This window comes from Salmo salar, chromosome ssa04 (assembly GCF_905237065.1).
Source record: "Salmo salar chromosome ssa04, Ssal_v3.1, whole genome shotgun sequence".
Taxonomy (NCBI): Eukaryota; Metazoa; Chordata; class Actinopteri; order Salmoniformes; family Salmonidae; genus Salmo; species Salmo salar.
Genome location: NC_059445.1, coordinates 31,505,892 through 31,529,606, shown reverse-complemented (window position 1 = coordinate 31,529,606; position 23,715 = coordinate 31,505,892). Strand labels below are relative to the sequence as shown.

The 23,715-nt window shown below is 42.5% G+C and overlaps 1 protein-coding gene across 2 annotated transcripts in view; it reads right to left on the bottom strand.

Moving 5' to 3' along the window:
* The window catches only part of cfap54 (cilia and flagella associated 54), a 133,614-nt gene that overhangs the window by 29,655 nt on the left and 80,244 nt on the right, over positions 1-23,715 (bottom strand). For both annotated transcript variants that reach the window (XM_014195736.2, XM_014195735.2), the window contains exons 43-53: positions 21,775-21,841; positions 21,397-21,582; positions 21,118-21,204; positions 20,900-21,019; positions 20,755-20,808; positions 11,229-11,373; positions 7,336-7,532; positions 6,791-6,948; positions 6,579-6,708; positions 6,078-6,243; positions 1,977-2,137 (exon numbers count right to left, since the gene is read on the bottom strand). In XM_014195736.2, coding sequence (XP_014051211.2) covers positions 1,977-2,137; positions 6,078-6,243; positions 6,579-6,708; positions 6,791-6,948; positions 7,336-7,532; positions 11,229-11,373; positions 20,755-20,808; positions 20,900-21,019; positions 21,118-21,204; positions 21,397-21,582; positions 21,775-21,841 — 1,471 coding nt within the window. The remainder of the gene's footprint in view (positions 1-1,976; positions 2,138-6,077; positions 6,244-6,578; positions 6,709-6,790; positions 6,949-7,335; positions 7,533-11,228; positions 11,374-20,754; positions 20,809-20,899; positions 21,020-21,117; positions 21,205-21,396; positions 21,583-21,774; positions 21,842-23,715) is intronic.

The following is a 23,715-nucleotide window of genomic DNA, read 5'->3' as shown; positions in this document are numbered from 1 at the left end:
GAACATCATTGACTTCCATCCATTAATTATCATTATTACCTCATCAGTCTCATTCTGAACGTCATTGACTTCCATCCATTAATTATGATTTACCTCATCAGTCTAATTCTGAACGTTGTTGACGTCCATCCATTAATTATGATTTACCTCATCAGTCTCATTCTGAACAGCATTGACTTCCATCCATCAATTATAATTTACCTCATCAGTCTCATTCTGTACGTTGTTGACTTCCATCCATTAATTATCATTATTACCTCAGTCTCATTCTGAACGTCATGGTATCCTATAAATCTGCACAAACCCTAGTCTCCATGATGAATCAGCGATACACAAATTGGAATCATTATTTACTAACTAAATAATCACACAGAAATACATAAACACACACATAGTACTGTCGTGGCCAAAGGTTCTGAGAATGACACAAATATTAATTTTCACAAAGTTTGCTGCTTCAGTGTCTTTAGATATTTTGGTCAGATGTTACTATGGAATACTGAAGTATAATTACAAGCATTTCATAAGTGTCAAAGGCTTTTTTACAAAAACTGTTCCTGGATGGTTGGGAGAAGTTGCTCTCGGAGGATGTGTTGGTACCATTCTTTATTCATGGCTGTGTTCTTAGGCAAAATTGTGAGTGAGCCCACTCCCTTGGCTGAGAAGTAACCCCACACATGAATGGTCTCAGGATGCTTTACTGTTGGCATGACACAGGACTGATGGTAGCGCTCACCTTGTCTTCTCCGAACAAGCCTTTTTCCGGATGCCCCAAACAATCGGAAAGGGGATATATCAGAGAAAATGACTTTACCCCAGTCCTCAGCAGTCCAATCCCTGTACCTTTTGCAGAATATCAGTCTGTCCCTGATGTTTTTCCTCGAGAGAAGTGGCTTCGTTGCTGCCCTTCTTGACACCAGGCCATCCTCCAAAAGTCTTTGCCTCAGTGTGCGTGCAGATACACTCACACCTGCCTGCTGCCATTCCTGAGCAAGCTTTGTACTGGTGGTGCCCCGATCCTGCAGCTGAATCAACTTTAGGAGACGGTCCTGGCGCTTGCTGGACTTTCTTGGGCGCCCTGAAGCCTTCTTCACAACAATTGAACCGCTCTCCTTGAAGTTGTTGATGATCTGATAAATGGTTGATTTAGGTGCAATCTTACTGGCAGCAATATCCTTACCTGTGAAGCCCTTTTGTGCAAAGCAATGATGACGGCACGTGTTTCCTTGCAGGTAACCATGATTGACAGAGGAAGAACAATGATTCCAAGCACCACCCTCCTTTTGAAGCTTCCAGTCTGTTATTCGAACTCAATCAGCATGACAGTAATCTCCAGCCTAGTCCTCGTCAACACTCACACCTGTGTTAACGAGAGAATCACTGACATGATGTCAGCTGGTCCTTTTGTGGCAGGGCTGAAATGCAGTGGAATTTTTTTGGGGGGGGGAATTCAGTTCATTTGCATGGCAAAGAGGGACTTTGCAATTAATTGCAATTCATCTGATCACTCTTCATAACATTCTGGAGTATATGCAAATTGCCATCATACAAACTGAGGCAGCAGACTGTGAAAATGTATATTTGTGTCATTCTCAAACCTTTTGGCCACGACTGTATAGTATTGACAGTTAACATAATGCAATGATACGACCCTATTGGACTAACCCGATATGACGGCTTGTTAGACAATGATACGTCCCTATTGGACTAACATGATATGACGGCTTGTTAGACAATAAAGGGGGGGCGAAGAGCGGGAGAAGAAGAGACAAAGGAATTCAACTATCGTACATACAGTTGAATAATACACTCATTGTAAATATGGATATTTCTACCAAATAATTATCCTCTTTTTTTGCTGTGGTATCGAGTATCATTTTGGCATTGAGTATTGTGATACTAAACCTGGTATTACCTAGTCCAATTCTGGTATCGTGACAGCACTATTGTAATGTGAGAGTGTGGTTGTTAGCTACCTGTAGCAGTGAGGTGCTGTTCTCGCGGGGCAGTCCTCTGTGTGTGTCTAGTCTAGCCCCTTGGAGGAGAAACAGGGCTCTGGTGTCTGGATCTCCCCACACCTCAGCCTCCTGTAGACCCTCCTTCAACAGGTTGGTGGCCTCCACACTGCTATCCATACCTACGTACGTGTACACATACACACAGGATAGTGTAAGACACGCACATACCTAAATGTAACCTGTCCCGCCTTTTGTAAAATACATACAGGCATAGCGGAAAGTTTTCAGACCCCAGACTTTTTCCACATTTTGTTTACGTCATTTTTCCCCCCTCATCAACCTATACACAATACCCCATAATGACAAAGCAAAAACTGGTTTGTAGAAATGTTTGCAAATTTATAAAACTACAAAACTGAAGTATTCAGACCCTTTATTCAGTGCTTTGTTGAAGCACCTTTGGTAGCGATTACAGCCTCGAGTTTTCTTGGGTATGACGCTACAAGCTTGACACATCTTCTTGGGTATGACGCTACAAGCTTGGCACGCCTGTATTTGGGGAGTTTCTCCGATTCTTCTCTGTTGATCCTCTCAAGCTCTGTCAGGTTGGATAAGGAGCGTCGCTGCACCACCATGCTTCACTGTAGGGATGGTGCCAGGTTTCCTCCAGACGTGACGCTTGCCATTCAGGCCAAAGAGTTCAATCTTGGTTTCATTAGACCAGAGAAAATTGTTTCTCATGGTCTGAGAGTCCTTTAGGGGCCTTTTGGCAACTCCAAGCGGGTTGTCATGTGCCTTTTTCTGAGGAATGGTTTCCGTCTGGCCACTCTACCATAAAGCCCTGATTGGTGGAGTGCTGCAGAGATGGTTGTTCTTCTGGAAGGTTCTCCCATCTCCACAGAGGAACTCTGGAGCTCTATCAGAGTGACCATCTGGTTCTTGGTCACCTCCCTGACCAAGGCCCTTCTTCCCCCGATTGCTCAGTTTGGCCAGATCTAGGAAGAGTCTTGGTGGTTCCAAACTTCTTCCATTTAAGAATGATGGAGGCCACTGTGTTCTTGTGGACCTTCAATGCTGCATAAATGTTTTGGTACCCTTCCCCAGATCTGTGCCTCGACACAATCCTGTCTCGGAGCTCTACAGACAATTCCTTTGACCTCATGGGTTGGTTTTTGGTCTGACATGCACTGTCAACTGTGGGACCTTATATAGACAGGTGTGTGTGTGTGCCTTTCCAAATCATGTCTAATCAATTGAATTTACCACAGTGGACTCCAAGTTGTAAAAACATCTCAAGGATGATCAATGGAAACAGGATGCACCTGAGCTCAATTTCGAGACTCATAGCAAATGGTCTGAATACTTATATAAATATGTTTTTTATATTTTTAATATAAACATTTGTTTTTGCTTTGTCATTATGGGGTATTGTGTGATGAGGGGAAAAATGAGGGGTTAATGAGGGGGAAAAATGATGTAATCTATTTTAGAATAAAGCTGTAATGTAACAAAATGTGGAAAAAGTGAACACTTTCAAAATGCACTGTATCTAGGGGAAAATGTACAATACACATACAGAGCAACAATAGAATAAAACAAAGAGTTGGAGTGTAAGTCGATATGAGGTGCAGGGCTTGACATTAACTTTTTTAGCCACTTGTCCTTTGGACAAGTAGGACTGATTTTTTTACTTGCCTGAAAGCTCAAGTCACTTGTCCCCCCCTCCCTCCAAAAAATGGTCTAACACAATGGGCCAAAGAGGTGTTGTATGATGCAAGAAACCACTTCACAAAATAACATTCATTATTATCACTGGTATTGGCAATGGAAGGCTGCTGGTCCCTGGTACCATGCAATATATCTCCTGCCGTTGTGGCCTTGAGAAAGACACTCCCCACAAAGTCAAATACTGCAGTAATAGGAAATAGACTCTCCATCTGAAGAGCTACTGGGTGTCCAGGCTTTTGACCCAACCCTGCTCAAACACACCAGTCAGCTTATCAAGGTGCTGTTGAGCAGCTCATTTTTTACAATGTGTGTTTGAGCAGGACTGGATCAAAAGCCTGCACACCCAGTAGCTCTCCTGGAGGATGGTTGGCCACCCTGCAACATTACAATTACAACCAAATACTTGTGTTTTTATAAAATAATTCCCTCATTCAATGAATCAGGGATTAAATGGCCACAGTGGGCGAGGTAGCTAACTAAGATATTGATCTATTTTTAAGGCTAAAATATTCAGTGTTCAGGGAAGATGATGACAGCATGGGAGTTTGGCTACTTGTCAATTAGGCTATTCTAATAATATTATTTTAACTCTGTCAGAATTACATGGCCAGTATTGAATAACGGAGAATCCTAGACAATTTTGAGCACTTGAGAGACGGTTTTAAATCCGGAGTATGCAGCATTGGCTTCATCAATACAAATACCTAGGTGTCTGGTTAGACTGTAAACTCTCCTTCCAGGCTCACATCAAACATCTCCAATCCAAAGTTAAATCTAGAATTGGCTTCCTATTTCGCAACAAAGCATCCTTCACTCATGCCGCCAAACATACCCTCATAAAACTGACCATCTTACCGATCCTCGACTTTGGCGATGTCATTTACAAAATAGCCTCCAACACCCTACTCAACAAATTGGATGCAGTCTATCACAGTGCCATCCATTTTGTCACCAAAGCCCCATATACTACCCACCACTGCGACCTGTACGCTCTCGTTGGCTGGCCCTCGCTTCATATTCGTCGCCAAACCCACTGGCTCCAGGTCATCTACAAGACCCTGCTAGGTAAAGTCCCGCTTTATCTCTGCTCGCTGGTCACCATAGCTGAACCGACCCGTAGCACGCGCTCCAGCAGGTATATCTCACTGGTCACCCCCAAACCCAATTCCTCCTTTGGCTGCCTCTCCTTCCAGTTCTCTGCTGCCAATGACTGGAACGACACATCTCCCTCACTAGCTTTAAGCACCAGCTGTCAGAGCAGCTCACAGATCACTGCACCTGTACATAGCCCATATATAAATAGCCTATTTATTGCCTTTACCTCCCTTATCTCACATAATTTGCTCACATTGTATATAGACTTGTTTTTCTACTGTATTATTGACTGTATGTTTGTTTACTCCATATGTAACTCTGTGTTGTTGTATGTGTCGAACTGCTTTGCTTTATCTTGGCCAGGTCGCGGTTGTAAATGAGAACTTGTTCTCAACTTGCCTACCTGGTTAAATAAAGGTGAAATAAAAAAAAATACAAAAATCAACTGCGCACCCGTATCAGCTGCGTGTTGGCCATTTGCGGTTGTACTCGAACACCCGTATCAACTGCGTGTTGGCCATTTGCGGTTGTACTCGAACACCCGTATCAACTGCGTGTTGGCCATTTGCGGTTGTACTCGAACAACCGTATCAACATGCAGTTGGCCATTTGCGGTTGTACTCGAACACCCGTATCAACTGCGTGTTGGCCATTTGCGGTTGTACTCGAACACCCGTATCAACTGCGTGTTGGCCATTTGCGGTTGTACTCGAACACCCGTATCAACTGCGTGTTGGCCATTTGCGGTTGTACACGAGTGCCGGTGGAAAGTTATTTTACGACATCAGACATGACATTAATACATGCTACTCGCTAAATAGTTAACCAGCCAAACTACACAATATGTTTTGAATTGGCTAGGCTATATCATAATTTTATCTGCTGCACAATGTCTCTCGCTCTCTCTCTCTCTCCTCTGACAACACCCACTGGCACACACGCAGGTGATTTTCCAGGATTGTCATTGCTGACCACAAATGTGCTATAACTGGACAAATAACTCACTAACTAGCAATGAATATCAACAAATGTCCACACGCAGCTAAGCTGGCTTTGATCTCAAAAACAAATCTCGCGACTGCATGATTGAAAGACCGCTTGTGCCCGTCAATGCACGCCCACAATAATTAACACATCGTATTCGGAGGACACTCTGATCCAATTCTGATCGGTGTATCCTAATTATTTGATATTGCGATTTTTGCGTGATTTTTTTCACTTGTCCATTCGGACATTTTTTTTTTTTACTTGCCCTGAAGAGGACAAGCGTTAATATCAACACATACACACAATTACCTGGGTAGATGGCAGTGCCAGGGATGTGTGCGACCAGACTGCGTACCACAGCCAGTCTACAGTGGAGCCACAGAGCCCGTTCCATCCTCTCTCTGGCCTCTACTGCCTGGGGACAGTCACCTGGCTGTGGACTGGGGGCATGGTGCTCTGCCTCCCTCATACCGCCCTGGGGAGGGTATTCACACACACACACACACACACACACACACACACACACACACACACACACACACACACACACACACACACACACACACACACACACACACACACACACACACACACACACACACACACACACACACCTCTAGGTCTTGGCTGGTTCTGAGTGGCAGGGGGAATATAAGGAACCGAATTTCCCAAATGTTTCCTTTTGAGTCATGACATAAAACAAAATCACTTTCTTTTTGTTGGTCAGAAGACAATTCTGAAAACTCTAGCTATGCAAAAAGCATTTTATGGTACAGTTAAGAGAGGTAAATACGAGGTGATTGTAGGTACCTGTTCACTCTTAGGTCTGGACTGTCTTCTGAGGGAGGAGGAGAGGGGTCTGTGGACAGGGGCGGGGCTTCCCCTCAGAATGATGGGAGAGTTCTGGAGCAGACTCATAGCAGACACTGCCATATCAGCACTGCAAAGAATAAACAGACAGAATTTTGATAGATGGGTGAATACAAACACATTTATACACAGGATACAGTCCTTTACCTCACCTGTAAGCGGTTTTGCCTTGCTGCAGGTAGAGGTTAGACAGTAGCAGGTAGGTGTCTATAGCCAGCTCCAGTTCCTCAGGGTCAGAGTGGAGCTGAGAGGAAAGACAGAGCTGCAGCTGGGGGCTCAGGAGACGACACACCTCTCTCAGCAGTAACGCCTACAGGAGAGGAGAGAGGTTAGGGCTGGAGGTAGACACAGGGTCTCCACACAGACAGAAAATGCAAGTTATATTTTAGCATTTTAACAGATGCTCTTTTCCACAGTAACTTCAGGCTCAATCAATCAGATATGCGATTCTTAAGAGTAAAACATTTAAAAATGACTTTAAAAAACATGACTAGTGCATGGTTTGGTGGGTGTCACGTAATGTAGAGTGCAAAAGGTTCTCAAACTATGAAAAGGAAAAATCCAAGAAGGCCGAGATGCAAATATATACTTCAATTAATCCATCCTCGGAAGAATACAAAAAGGTGAAAGTGCTAAACAAATGTCACCTAATGACTTTCTATTTCACCTAATGTACACTCTACAAAGAGACACACACCTTGAATTTGCTGAGGGTGAGCTTGTCTTTCTGGGGGTCAAGGTGCAGTCCTTTGGGCTCCCTGGTCTTCCTTGTGGGGGAGCCACTGTGTGATTTGTCACTGTCACTATCCCTGTCTCCGGAGGGAGAGTTAGGGATACCTGGGGTACTGGATGTCCTCCTCACAACACTGCAATGCACCGCCCCATCTGAGATATCTGGAGAATATCAACAAACAATATTGTACAGTCCTACTGTGCATCCCCCTGCCATAGCTGTTCAGAAGTGTTAGTCAAAAGTCTTGAATCTCCTTCATGTCCCTGACTAGCAGTGGGATGTGAACAAGATAGACAGAAACTGTCACGTCCTGACCCTAGTAAGATGTCATTTTCTATAGTAGAGTAGGTCAGGGCGTGACAGGGGGTGTTTGTCTATGTTTTCTATTTCTATGTTTTGTTCTAGTATTCTATTTCTATGTTGGAGGTTTTTGGGATGGTCTCTAATTGGAGATCATATTTATGTTGGGTTTTTTTGTAGTGTGTTTGTGGGCAGTTGTATTCTGTTTAGTTGTGTTCTGTGTAGTCTTCAGTACCTGAGAACTGCGAGCTGATCGTTTTCTCTTTGTTATTTTCTTTAGTGTTCTGAGTTTAATAAACAGTAATTATGAGCACTCAACACGCTGCGCCTTGGTCCCCTCTATACGAGAGCCGTTACACAAACAAACATAAGGGGGAAATGTCCACAAGTTCATTCTAATGAAAATATACTGATGAAAGAGTTAAGTGGATAGATTTTCTGAACTCCTGATTTATCAGTATTGTGTAATTGATTTGTAACTACACTGAACTAAAATATAAACTCAACATGTAAAGTGTTGGTACCATGTTTAATGAGCTGAACTAAAAGGTCACTGAAATGTTCCACCCCCAAAAAAAACTAATTTCTCAAGTTTTGCGCACAAATTTGTTTACATCCCTGTTAGTGAACAGTTCTCCTTTGACAAGATAATCCATCCACCTGACAGGTGTGGCATATCAAGAAGCTTATTAAACAGCATGATCATTACACCTTGTGCTGGGGACAATAAAAGGCCACACTAAAATGTGCACACAACAATGCAACAGATGTCTCAAGTTTTGAGGGAGCGTGCAATTGGCATGCTGACTGCAGGAATGTCCACCAGATCTGTTGCCAGAGAATTTAATGTTAATTTCCCTACCATAAGCCGTCTCCAATGTTGTTTTAGAGAATTTGGCTGTACGTCCAACCGGCCTCACAACCGCAGACCACGTGTAACCACGCCAGCCCAGGACCTCTTCATCCGGCTTCTTCACCTGTGGGATCGTCTGAGACCAGCCACCCGGACAGCTGATGAAACTGTGGGTTTGCACAACCGAAGAATTTCTGCACAAACTGTCAGAAACTGTCTCAGCTGCGTGCTCGTCGTCCTCACCAGGGTCTTGACCTGACTGCAGTTCGGTATCGTAACCGACTTCAGTGGGTAAATGCTCACCTTTGATGGCCACTGGCACACTGGAGAAGTGTGCTCTTCACAGATTAATCTCAGTTTCAACTGTATCGGGCAGATAGCATGTATGGCGTTGTGTGGGCGAGCGGTTTGCTGATGTTAACTTTGTGAAAAGAGTGCCCTATGGTGGCGGTGGGGTTATGGTATTGGCAGGCATAAGCAACAAATACTATTGCATTTAATGATGGCAATTTGAATGCACAGAGATACCGTGATGAGATCCTGATGCCCATGGTCGTGCCATTCATCTGCCGTCCTCACTTCATGTTTCAGCATGATAATGCACGGCCCCATGTCACAAGGATCTGTACACAATTCCGGGAAGCTGAAAATGTCTCAGTTCTTCCATGGCCTGTATACTCACCAGACATATCACCCATTAAGCACGTTTGGGATGCTCTGGATCGATGTGTACGACAGCGTGTTCCAGTTCCCGAAAATATCCAGCAACTTCACACAGCCATTGAAGAGGGGTGGGACAACATTCAACAGGTCACAATCAACAGCCTGATCAACTCTATGCAAAGGAGATGTCGCACTGAATGAGGAAAATGGTGGTCACACCAGATACTAACTGGTTTTCTGATCCATGCCCCTACTTTTTTTTAATGTATTTATTTTTAACTTCTCTAGGGCCAGTGGGACGATTTCAGCCAGTGTAATCCCGTGGCGCGATATTCAAATACCTTAGAAATGCTATTACTTCAATTTCTCAAACATATGACTATTTTACACCATTTTAAAGACAAGACTCTCGTTAATCTAACCACACTGTCCGATTTCAAAAAGGCTTTACAACGAAAGCAAAACATTAGATTATGTCAGCAGAGTACCCAGCCAGAAATAATCAGACACCCATTTTTCAAGCTAGCATATAATGTCACATAAACCCAAACCACAGCTAAATGCAGCACTAACCTTTGATGATCTTCATCAGATGACACACCTAGGACATTATGTTATACAATACATGCATGTTTTGTTCAATCAAGTTCATATTTATATCAAAAACCAGCTTTTTACATTAGCATGTGACGTTCAGAACTAGCATACCCCGCACAAACTTCCGGTGAATTTACTAAATTACTCACGATAAACGTTCACAAAAAATATAACAATTATTTTAAGAATTATAGATACAGAACTCCTCTATGCACTCGCTATGTCCGATTTTAAAATAGCTTTTCGGTGAAAGCACATTTTGCAATATTCTGAGTAGATAGCCCGGCATCACAGGGCTAGCTATTTAGACACCCAGCAAGTTTAGCGATCACCAAAGTCAGATTTACTATAAGAAAAATGTTATTACCTTTGCTGTTCTTCGTCAGAATGCACTCCCAGGACTGCTACTTCAATAACAAATGTTGGTTTGGTTCAAAATAATCCATTGTTATATCCAAATAGCGGCGTTTTGTTTGTGCGCTCAAGACACTATCCGAAGTGTAAATAAGGGTCACGTGCACGACACATTTCGTGACAAAACATTTCTAAATATTCCATTACCGTACTTCGAAGCATGTCAACCGCTGTTTAAAATCAATTTTTATGCCATTTTTCTCGTAAAAAAGCGATAGTATTCCGACCGGGAAAGCGTGTTTACGTTCAAAGAGAGAGAAAATAAAAGCATGGGATCCCCTCGTGCACGAGCCTGAGTCTCATAGTACTCTGACCGGCCACTATCCAAACGCGCTAATGTTTTTCAGCCAGGGGCTGCCTCGATATCATTCAGCTTTTTCCCAGGTTCTGAGAGCCTATGGGAGCCGTAGGAAGTGTCACGTTACAGCAAAGATCCTCAGTTTTCAATAAACAGAGCCAAGAAGAACAAGATCTTGTCAGAGAGGGCACTTCCTGTAAGGAATCTTCTCAGGTTTTTGCCTGCCATATGAGTTCTGTTATACTCACAGACACCATTCAAACAGTTTTAGAAACTTTAGGGTGTTTTCTATCCAAAGCCAATAATTATATGCATATTCTAGTTACTGGGCACGAGTAGTAACCAGATTAAATCGGGTACGTTTTTTATCCGGCCGTGTCAATACTGCCCCCTAGCCCTAACAGGTTAAAGGTCTCTGTGACCAACAGATGTATTCCAACAGCTGTATTCCCAGTCATGTGAAATCCATAGATAAGGGCCTAATGAAATTATTTCAATTGACTGATTTCCTTATACGAACTGTAACTCAGTAAAATCTTAGAAATTGTTGCAATTATATTTCTGTTCACTGTATATAGATAGGTATAGTGTAATTGTTGTTTATTGATGTGTTCATGCAGGGCTAATCTTCAAAAGAGACTGTGGTCTTAGCATACTGTACTCCCTGCTTAAACGAAGGTTAAAAAAATTAATCTGGAGGAAAAAACATCTGTTAGAGTACTGTATTGTTACCTTGAGGTTCAGGCAGGGAGTGTATGGTGGAGCTGAGGGCCAGTATGAGCTGTACTCTGGCCAGGGTGAGACGCCTGCTCAGTCTGGAGCCATACAGAACACTGGCCTCTGTGCCCAGACGATGGTTCACTAAGTCCTCCAGGGCCTGAATATAGGATACAGATAAACAATTGTGAGAGCAAAATTGCAAGATTATGTTATAATGCTGTAATTGCATCAAATGGTTGTTTTATTCAACAGAACAAGGGGTTGTTAGAACGCTCATCTGTGTGTGTTCTACTGAGGATGGGCCTCTAAGATTTACCATGTCTTTGGGTGATACCGCATTCCAAAGCATGAGTTAATGTTTCTGTTCTATATGGTACCAGGGAGACATGACTCCAGGGACAGACCCTGGTCTCTACACAATGAGAACAGTTTTTACAGCAGATACTGTTTGCTGTGAATTATAAGTATCTTTCATACAAATCTTAACCTTGTGACCCATTCCACACATCTGTTGTGTGTCATGTAGACTGAAGGAGGATGGACTTTACTATAAAATTCTGTGGCTCCAACCAGCTGGTTGAGTTCTCAGTGATCACCTCCAGGGGTGATATAAAATGCTGTGGCACAAACCAGCTGGTTGAGTTCTCAGTGATCACCTCCAGGGGTGATATAAAATGCTGTGGCTCAAACCAGTTGGTTGAGTTCTCAGTGATCACCTCCAGGGGTGATATAAAATGCTGTGGCTCAAACCAGCTGGTTGAGTTCTCAGTGATCACCTCCAGGGGTGATATAAAATGCTGTGGCTCAAACCAGCTGGTTGAGTTCTCAGTGATCACCTCCAGGGGTGATATAAAATGCTGTGGCACAAACCAGCTGGTTGAGTTCTCAGTGATCACCTCCAGGGGTGATAAAATGCTTTGGCTCAAACCAGCTGATTGAGTTCTCAGTGATCACCTCCAGGGGTGATATAAAATGCTGTGGCACAAACCAGCTGGTTGAGTTCTCAGTGATCACCTCCAGGGGTGATTACCGACCAGCTCCATTACTGCAGTAATTAAATAATAACATTTGATGGTTTTGAAGTAATCTAAGAGACTCTCCTTTTGATTACAATAATTCCCCCACACAGTCAAACATACACTACAGTCAGATACACACACACACTACCATCAGATACATACACTACCATCAGGGGTTAAATTGGGCCGGGGCTGAGATGCGGCTCCTATGATCCAAATGAGAGCCAGGCGGAGCAGAGACACGGTACCTTTGATTTTGCGAATTTTGAATTATCTAATGAAAGATTTTTTTACACATTTACTTTTCCTCAGCCAACAATATGAGAAAGCAACAGCAACCCCATAGTAGAATAGTTTACCTATTCAATTGGCCAGCTTGTCGCATTCTGTGTGAGAAAATAATATCCCGCACAGGGAGAGAAACATGCATGCCCAGTCACTGTACAACATTCTTAATGCAATCGCAGTGAAACACACCTTGTGAAATCAGTTTTGATGGCCACTGTTAAAAGAGTAGGGTCACAGGGCTTTCTATTGTTAAATCTCAAATCCCCAAAATGTGTGAACTGCATCATTTTAGAACCAGAGTTTTTAGCAGCGGCATGGTTTATGTGCGTTAGTGCTGACCATTGGCGATGAATGCATAGGGGAGACTGGGGCTAAATATACCAGGGGTCAGGTAGGCCTTCATTATATTCACAGTCCATGATCCTTGGCTGAGTGCCAGTGGACTGTTTTTTGCAGATACAAAAATGTGTAATGGGGTGTAATGGTTCACCAAACCCACTGTTCGGTACGTATTGCGGTTTTGGGGTCACCGTTCGATCCAGTTTCAGTACAGCAGGAAAATGAAATGCCAACAGTTACTGTAATTATTTTTTGTTTATTTAAGAAAATACAAAGTGTTGGTATTCCTGAGTCATATAATGCCTGATGAGAGGATAAAAAATAAAACAGGAATACCAACACTATTTTCTTACATTAAAACACATGATTACTCATCAACACAAAAATTAAGTGCAATATGCGTGTGAAATCAATTTGTAAACATGGCTCAGACATTGTATTGGCCTATGCTATAATGTTTTCTTACAAAGAGAAAAAGATGTGGACTTGTGTGACTCTCATAAAGAGGGTGGGTCTGTAGCACGGTACTTCTCATCTCCCACTCCGGGGTAATGTGAGGGGCTGTCACTAAGTAGCTCTCTATAGCCCTGGAGGTCCATCCATCTGTAGTAAGCGCAACACAGGTTGCATTGGCTAATTCATTGACAACTTCAGATTTAGCTTGCTTATATGGCTACATAGCTGATGCCTGCTGGACTGTTCATTTATCACGGTACTCCATTTTGTAAAAATGTTTTGTTTATCTGCCTCGAAATCAGGCCGTGTGTAGTTAACCGACCCTCTCTGCCCATTCATCGCCATTTTACCTGTTGTTGTCTTAGTTGATTCGCTGTTGTTGTCTTACCCGTTGTTGTCTTACCTAGCTCTCCCAATCAACACCTGTAATTGCTTTATCCCTCGCTTTATGTCTCTCTCAAATGTCAATATGCCTTGTATACTGTTGTTTAGCCTGTTGGGGCTAGGGGGCAGTATTTGCACGGCCGGATAAAAAAACGTACCCGATTTAAACTGGTTACTACTCTTGCCCAGAAACGAGAATATGCATATAATTAGTAGATTTGGATAGAAAACACTCTAAAGTTTCTAAAACAGTTTGAATGGTGTCTGTGAATATAACAGAACTCATATGGCAGGCCAACACCTGAGAAGATTCCATACAGGAAGTGCCCTGTCTGACAATTTATTGTCTTTCTTTAGCCTCTCTATCGAAAATACAGCATCTGTGCTGTAACGTGACATTTTCTAAGGCTTCCATTGGCTCTCAGAAGGTGCCAGAAAGTGTAATGAGATGTCTGCAGTCTCTGGGCTAAGTACAGCAGCTCTATTTGTTACTGGTCAGGCTGAGGACAGTGACACTGGAGATGCGCGTTCATATGAATTCTCCATTTTGTTCTTTCAGTCTTTGAATGAATACAACGTCGGCCGGTTGGAATATTATCGCTATTTTACGAGAAAAATCGCATAAAAATTGATTTTAAACAGCGTTTGACATGCTTCGAAGTACGGTAATGGAATATTTAAAAAAAATAATTGTCACGAAATGCGCTCGCGCGTCACCCTTTGGATTGTGACCTGAATGCACGAACAAAACGGAGCTATTTCAACTTAACTATGGATTATTTCGAACCAAAACAACATTTGTTGTTGAAGTAGAAGTCCTGGGAGTGCATTCTGACGAAGAACAGCAAAGGTAATCCAATTTTTCTTATAGTAAATCTGAGTTTGGTGAGGGCCAAACTTGGTGGGTGTCAAATTAGCTAGCCGTGATGGCCGGGCTATCTACTCAGAATATTGCAAAATGTGCTTTCGCCGAAAAGCTATTTTAAAATCTGACACCGTGATTGCATAAAGGAGTTCTGTATCTATAATTCTTAAAATAATTGTTATGTTTTTTGTGAACGTTTTATGCTGAGTAATTAAGTAAATTCACCGGAAGTTTGCGGTGTGTATGCTAGTTGCTAGTTCTGAACATCACACGCTAATGTAAAAAGCTGTTTTTTTATATAAATATGAACTTGATTGAACAAAACATGCATGTATTGTATAACATAATGTCCTTGGAGTGTCATCTGATGAAGATCATCAAAGGTCAGTGCTGCATTTAGCTGTGTTTTTGGTTTTTGTGACATATATGCTTGCTTGAAAAATGGCTTTGTGGTTATTTCTGGCTATGTACTCTCCTAACATAATCTAATGTTTTGCTTTCGCTGTAAAGCCTTTTTGAGATCGGACAATGTGGTTAGATTAACAAGAGTCTTGTCTTTCAAATGGTGTAAAATAGTCCTGTGTTTGAGAACTTTGAATTATGACATTTTGTGGTTTTAAATTTGGCGCTCTGATGTGTCACTGGCTGTTGAATAGTGCGGGACGATTTCGTCCCACCTACCCTAGAGAGGTTAACCTGTTAGGGCTAGGGGGCAGTATTGACACGGCTGGATAAAAAACATACCCGATTTAATCTGGTTACCACTCCTACCCAGTAACTAGAATATGCATATAGAAAACACCCTAAATTTTCTAAAACTGTTTGAATGGTGTCTGTGAGTATAACAGAACTCAAATGGCAGGTCAAAACCTGAGAGATTCCTTTACAGGAAGTGGCCTGTCTGACCATTTCTTGAACTTCTTTTCCATCTCTATCATTTACTAAGGATCTCTGCTCTAACGTGACACTTCCCACGTCGTCCATAGGCGCTCAGAGCCCGGGAAAAAACAGAATGTCGTCATTCCAGCCCCAGGCTGAAACACATTATCGCCTTTCTCAAGTGGCCGATCAAGGGACACTGGGCTTAGGCGCGTGACCCGACCGCCCCCGCCTTTGGGATTTTTTCCTCTGTTTGCCGAAAAGGAGATTCCCTGTCGGAATATTATCGCTTTTCTACGAGAAAAATGTCGTAAAAATTGATTTTAAACAGCGGTTGACATGCTTCGAAGTACGGTAATGGAATATTTAGAATTTTATTGTCACGAATTGCGCCATGCGCGCGACACTTCTTTACTATTTCGGATAGTGTCTGGAACGCACGAACAAAACGCCGCTATTCGGATATAACGATGGATTATTTTGGACCAAACCAACATTTGTTATTGAAGTAGCAGTCCTGGGTGTGCATTCTGACGAAGACAACAAAAGGTAATCAAACTTTTATAATAGTAAATATGATTATGGTGAGTGCTAAACTTGCCGGGTGTCTAAATAGCGAGCCCGTGAAGCCTGGGCTATGTACTTAGAATATTGCAAAATGTGCTTTCACCAAAAAGCTATTTTAAAATCGGACATATCGAGTGCATAGAGGAGGTCTGTATCTATAATTCTTAAAATAATTGTTATGCTTTTTGTGAACGTTTATCGTGAGTAATTTAGTAAAATGTTAGCGAATTCCCCGGAAGTTTGCGGGGGGTATGCTAGTTCTGAACGTCACATGCTAATGTAAAAAGCTGGTTTTTGATATAAATATGATTGATTGAACAAAACATGCATGTATTGTATAACATAATGTCCTAGGGTTGTCATCTGATGAAGATCATCAAAGGTGAGTGCTGCATTTAGCTGTCTTCTGGGTTTTGGTGACATTATATGCTGGCTTGAAAAATGGGTGTCTGATTATTTCTGGCTTGGTACTCTGCTGACATAATCTAATGTTTTGCTTTCGTTGTAAAGCCTTTTTGAAATCGGACAGTGTGGTTAGATTAACGAGAGTCTTGTCTTTAAATGGCTGTAAAATAGTCATATGTTTGAGAAATTGAAGTAATAGGATTTTTAAGGTTTTGAAAATCGCGCCACAGGCTGGCAGTGGCTGTTACGTAGGTGGGACGAATTCGTCCCGCCTAGCCTAGAGAGGTTAACTAACCTCAAAACGAGCTTCAATGCCACACGACACTCCTTCCGTGGCCTCTAACTGCTCTTAACCTGTCAAGGTATAGGGGGCAGTATTTTCGATTTCGGATTAAAAACGTGCCCAGAGTAAACTGCCTAATACTCGGGCCCAGAGTCAAATATTTGCATATTATTAGTAGATTTGGATAGAAAACACTCTGAAGTTTCTAAAACTGTTTGAATGATGTCTGTGAGTATAACAGGACTCATATGGCAGGCAAAAACCTGAGAAAAATCCAACCAGGAAGTGGGAAATCTGATGCTTGTAGTCTTTTCAAGTCATTGCCCATCTAACACACAGTGACTTAGGGTTCATTTTGTTTCCACTAGATGTCTTTAGAACCTAGTTTCAGGCTTTTGCGGTGAACACAGAGCGAACAAGAAGGCCGGGAAGTTGGTGACTCAGAAAATGACATGAGTTTTGTAGCGCGCATTCACATGATGAGGTAGCTGTGTTCCATAACGTTTTTCAAGACATTGGAATCGTCCGGTTGGAATATTATTGAAGTTTTATGTTAAAAAGGCCCTAAAGATTGATGCTATACAACGTTTGACATGTTTCAACGAACGTAAATATAATTTTTTTGACTTTTCGTCGTGAAATTTTGGGCGTGCTTCCTACATTTGGAGTAGTTTACTGAACGCGCCAACAACGAGGTATTTGGACATAAATGATGGACTTTATCGAACAAAACAACATTTATTGTGGACCTGGGATTCCTGGAAGTGCCTTCTGATGAAGATCATCAAAGGTAAGTGAATATTTATAATGCTATTTATGATTTTAGATGACTCCAAAATGGCGGGTATCTGTATTGCCTGTTGTATTTTTCTGAGCGCCGTACTCAGATTACTGCAAAGTGTGCTTTCCCCGTGATTTTTTTTAAAAATCTGTCACAGCGGTTGCATTCAGGAGATGTTTATCTATAATTCTTTGAATAACAGTTTAATATTTTATCAACGTTTATGATGGGTATTTTTGTAAATTGTTGTGCTGATTCACCAGGAGTTTGAGGAAAAATATTTTCTGAACATCATGCGCCAATGTAAAATGGGGTTTATGGATATAAATATGAACTTTATCGAACAAAACATACATGTATTGTGTAACATTGAGTCCTAGGAGTGTCATCTGATGAAGATCGTCAAAGGTTAGTGCTTAATTTTAGCTGTATTTATGGTTTTTGTGATCCCTCTCCTGCTTGGAAAATGGCTGTGTGGTTTTTCTTGTGTTGGCACTGTCCTAACATAATCTAACTTTATGCTTTCGCCGTAAAGCCTTTTTGAAATTGGACAATGTGGTTGGATGAAGGAGAGGTTTATCTTTAAAATGGTGTAAAATAGTTGCATGTTTGAGAACTTTGAATTATGACATTTTGAATTTGGCGCTCTGATTTTTCACTGGCTGTTGAATAGTGTGAACCGTGGGTGGGAAGGTAGCGTCCCACGCAGCCCTGAGAAGTTAAACGCTAGTAAAACCAAATGCTTTTCAACCGTTCGCTGCCCGCACCCGCCCGCCCGACTAGCATCACTACCCTGGACGGTTCTGACCTAGAATATGTGGACAACTACAAATCCCTAGGTATCTGGCTAGACTAAACTCTCCTTCCAGACTCATATTAAACATCTCCAATCCGAAATCAAATCTAGAATCGGCATTCTATTTTGCAACAAAGCCTCCTTCACTCACGCCACCAAACTTACCCTAGTAAAACTGACTATCCTACTGATCCTCGACTTCAGCGATGTCATCTACAAAATAGCTTCCAATACTCGACTCAGCAAACTGGATGCAGTCTATCACAGTGCCATCCGTTTTGTTACCAAAGCCCCTTATACCACCCACCACTGCGACCTGTATGCTCTAGTCGGCTGGCCCTCGATACATATTCGTCGCCAGACCCACTGGCTCCAGGTCATCTATAAGTCTATGCTAGGTAAAGCTCCGCCTTATCTCAGCTCACTGGTCACAATAACAACACCCACCCGTAGCACGTGCTCCAGCAGGTATATCTCACTGGTCATCCCCAAAGCCAACACCTCATTTGGCCGCTTTTCCTTACAGTTCTCTGCTGCCAGTGACTGGAACGAATTGCAAAAACCGCTGAAGCTGGAGACTTATATTTCCCTCACTAACTTTAAACTTCAGCTATCTGAGCACCTAACCGATCACTGCAGCGGTACATAGTCCATCTGTAAATAGCCCACCCAATCTACCTACCTCATTCCCATATTGTTTTTATTTACTTTTCTGCTCTTTTGCACACCAGTATCTCTACTTGCACATCATCATCTGCTCATTTATTGAACCGCTCTCCTTGAAGTTCTTGATGATCCGATAAATGGTTGATTTAGGTGCAATCTTACTGGCAGCAATATCCTTGCCTGTGAAGCCCTTTTTGAGCAAAGCAATGATGACGGCACGTGTTTCTATAATTGATAACCATAATTGACAGAGGAAGAACAATGATTCCAAGCACCACCCTCTTTTTGAAGCTTCCAGTCTGTTATTCGAACTCAATCAGCATGACAGAGTGATCTACAGCCTAGTCCTCTTCAACAATCACACCTGTGTTAATTAACGAGAGAATCACTGACATGATGTCAGCTGGTCCTTTTGTGGCAGGGTTGAAATGCAGTGGAAATGTTTTTTGGGGATTCAGTTCATTTGCATGGCAAAGAGGGACTTTGCTATTAATTGCAATTAATCTGATCACTCTTCATAACATTCTGGAGTATATACAAATTGCCATCATACAAACTGAGGCAGCAGACTTTGAAAAATTATATTTGTGTCATTCTCAAACCTTTTGGCCACGACTGTACACACACACACAAAACACTCCTTTGTACCTAGTAAGCTAGGTCTATTTCAAATAGTCTTGAATGTTAGTTATTGTTACGCCTGCTCCCACTCCCCCTCCCTGGCGCTCGAGGGCGCCAGGATGCCCATCATTACGCACACATGTCACCTGCGTTACGCGCATCAGCGCTTCATTGGACTCACCTGTGCTCCTTCACGTTTTGATTGCCTTCCCTATATCTGTTTGTTCCATACCCGTGTCAGCATTGATGTCGTTATTTTTCCCCTGTCCAGACGCAGTCCTTGTCCTGTTTCATGTCCGTTGTTTATTAAATGTTCGCTCCCTGTACTTGCTTCTCATCTCCCAGCGTCTGTACTTACAGAATGCTGACACCACAATGTGAAGCATCAAGGAGTTTTTGTTTTTTGATGTCGGGTCCGGGTGCCTCAGCTGGCTCGTCGGGCTTCCACGCCTTAGCTGGCTCGAGAAGTTTCCATGCCTCGGTTGACTCTGTAGGCTCCCACCCCACATCATGCCTCAGCCGGCTCGTCGGGCTCCCACGCCTCAGCTGGCTCGTCGGGCTCCCACCCCACGTCACGCCTCAGCAGGCCCGTCGGGCTCCCATGCCTCAGCCGGCCCGTTGGGCTCGCCCACGTGGGACGCCGAGTGGCACCCCTAGGGGGGGTACTGTCACGCCTGCTCCCGCTCCCCCTCCCTGGTGCTTGAGGGCGCCAGGCTGCCCATCTTTACGCATACCTGTCAACTTTGTTACGTCGTGAGAGTCTCATGGATGGAAACATATGGAAACATAGAGGGTCATTGTTTGTAGGCCAAACCATTCGGAAGCTACAGACAATTATGTGAGAAGACCGGTTTTCGGGATGCCTCATGGTCTGACAAACATCGCTCTAACTCTGTCACCTTTCAACGCATATGCGCGACATTGGCGGATATCTCTAGCTTAAACTGACATATTTTTATGGGGATTTGTTAAATGATGCTAATTAGATTTCCACAGGGGTCACGGACATCGACTCTAGGGGGTTTTAACAGGATATTACTACACACTACCATCAGATATACTCACTACCATTAGATACACTAAGGTTACACACAGTACAGGACACAGGGCACAGATACAGTCACACACGCTGTTAGAGCCATACAATGAAAACTGTTTTTTTTTAAAGTGTTATTACAACCTTAAATACCTGTATGTTTGCAGAGTCCATGAGTGACTTGTTGGTGAAGAACTTTCTGATTGTCTGCAGATGAATAAAATCAATCATATACAAATTCTGTTCAAAGAATATGCTGTATTAACTGTGTGAGAATGTGTGTGTGTGTCAGTAGTACCGCATGTTTCTCCATGCCGCTGTAACATCCGTGAGGCAGTGGGATCTCCTCTCCCTGAGTAATCTGGGATGTCTCCTTCATGGCCTGACAGTACTGCCCCAGCTCTGTCAGCACCTTCACCTGCACACAGTAGAAATACATATATCCTAATGGGCACACACACACACATACACTGTAGATACAGTGGAATCACATGTAACTGAGATATTCATACCAACCTTCAGTATCCTTCCTTTAATGGTGAGGTGTGGGTCTCGGCACACAGTCCCCACAAAATGCAGATAGAGAGCAAGCATAGGCAGGGCCTGTAATAGCAGAACACAGAGGCATTGAAACCAATAGCTAACTTTCTTGAGACGCCTACTAAACTCCCTGGTCAGATGCTTGGTTAATTCAAAATGAAAAAGAAGAATACATTGCCACATCGGACTTTGGCCAAAAAGTAGTGCACTAAATAGGGAATATGGCGACATTTCAGATGCAGTCTGCGTATGTACTGTGAGATGGTGTCCTGAGGTGTAGAGCCAGTGGCAGAGGAAGGCCAGGCTGGACACAGTGGTTCCCAGGTGTCCTCGGTCAGGTTCAGAGAACAGGTCCAGACCAGGAACCAGCTCCTCTCCTACAGTATAGGATGAGTACTGCAGGTCACTCTGAGGGTGGGGCAGGGAGGCCCGCAGGAGACACTGGTGGAAGAGACACACACAGGACATGATTAACTACACAGGTGGTCACCCTGGTCCAGGAGACATACAGGGTGAGCAGACGTTTGTTTCAGCCAAGCACCAATCTAATTCAACTAATCATGGTATTGACCAAGTTTATTAGATGAACAAGATGTGCTAGTACAAACACAACATGTCAGACACAGACAATACCTTGAAAAGCTGGGCAGATAGGAGGCAGCATTTTGTGCGCTGACTGATATTAGAGGTCAACGCATACCTGTTGGTCAAAACACAATGAGGTCAGTGACATCACTACAACACATTTGTGAAAGTGACTGTATTGATCAACGGATTATTTATTATTTCAGTGAACATACAGTGCATTCGCAAAGTATTCAGACTTGACTTTTTCCACGTTACAGCCTCATTTGAAAATTGATTCAATTGTTTTTCTCCCCTCATCAATCTACACACAATACCACATTATGACAAAGAAAAAACAGTTTATAAAAAAAAAAGAAAACTGAAATACCACAAGTACGTATTCAGACCCTTTACTCAGTACTTTGTTGAAGCACATTTAGCAGCGATGACAGTCTTCTTGGGTATGACGCTACAAGCTTGGTACTAGAGGTCGACCGATTATGATTTTTCAACGTCGATACCGGTACCGATTATTGGAGGACCAAAAAGCCGATGCCGATTAATCGGCCGATTTATATATATTTTTTATTTGTAATAATGACAATTACAACAATACTGAATGAACACTTATTTTAACTTAATATAATACATAAATAAAATCAATTTAGCCTCAAATAAATAATGAAACATGTTCAATTTGGTTTAAATAATGCAAAAACAAAGTGTTGAGAAGAAAGTAAAAGTGCAATATGTGCCATGTAAGAAAGCTAACGTTTAAGTGCCTTGCTCAGAACATGAGAACATATGAAGAAAGCTGGTGGTTCCTTTTAACATGAGTCTTCAATATTCCCAGGTAAGAAGTTTTAGGTTGTAATTATTATAGGAATTATAGGATTATTTCTCTCTATACCATTTGTATTTCATATACCTTTGACTATTGGATGTTCTTATAGGCACTATAGTATTGCAAGTAACAGTATAGCTTCCGTCCCACTCCTCGCCCCGAACCAGGGACACATCGACAACAACCACCCTCGAAGCATCGTTACCCAAGGGGAACAACTACTTCAAGGTCTCAGAGCGAGTGACATCACCGATTGAAACGCTATTAGCGCGCACCCCGCTAACTAGCTAGCCATTTCACATCGGTTACACCAGCCTAATCTCGAGAGTTGATAGGCTTGAAGTCATAAACAGCTCAATGCTTGAAGCACAGCGAAGAGCTGCTGGGAAATGCAGGAAAGTGCTGTTTGAATGAATGCTTACGAGCCTGCTGCTGCCTACCAACGCTCGGTCAGACTGCTCTATCAAATATCAAATCATAGACTTAATTATAACATAATAACACACAGAAATACGAGCCTTAGGTCATTAATATGGTCAAATCCGGAAACTATCATTTTGAATAAAAAACGTTATTCTTTCAGTGAAATTCGGAACCGTTCCGTATTTTATCTAACGGGTGGCATCCCTAAGTCTAAATCTTGCTGTTACATTGCACAACCTTCAATGTTATGTCATAATTATGTACAATTCTGGCAAATTAATTACGGTCTTTGTTATGGTCTTCACACTTTTCGCAACGAGCCAGGCGGCCCAAACTGCTGCACATAACCTGACTCTGCTTGCTCGGAACGCAAGAGAAGGGACACAATTTCCCTAGTTAAAAGAAATGTATATTAGCAGGCAATATTAACTAAATATGCAGGTTTAAAAATATATACTTCTGCATTGATTTTAATAAAGGCATTGATGTTTATGGTTAGGTACACATTGGTGCAACAACAGTGCTTTTTTCACGAATGAGCTTGTTAAATCACCCGTTTGGCACCGCATCGATTATATGCAACGCAGGACAAGCTAGATAAACTATATCATCAACCATGTGTAGTTAACTAGCGATTATGTTAAGATTGATTGTTTTTTATAAGATAAGTTTAATGCTAGCTAGCAACTTACCTTGGTTTCTTGCTGCACTCGCATAACAGGTAGTCAGCCTGCCACACA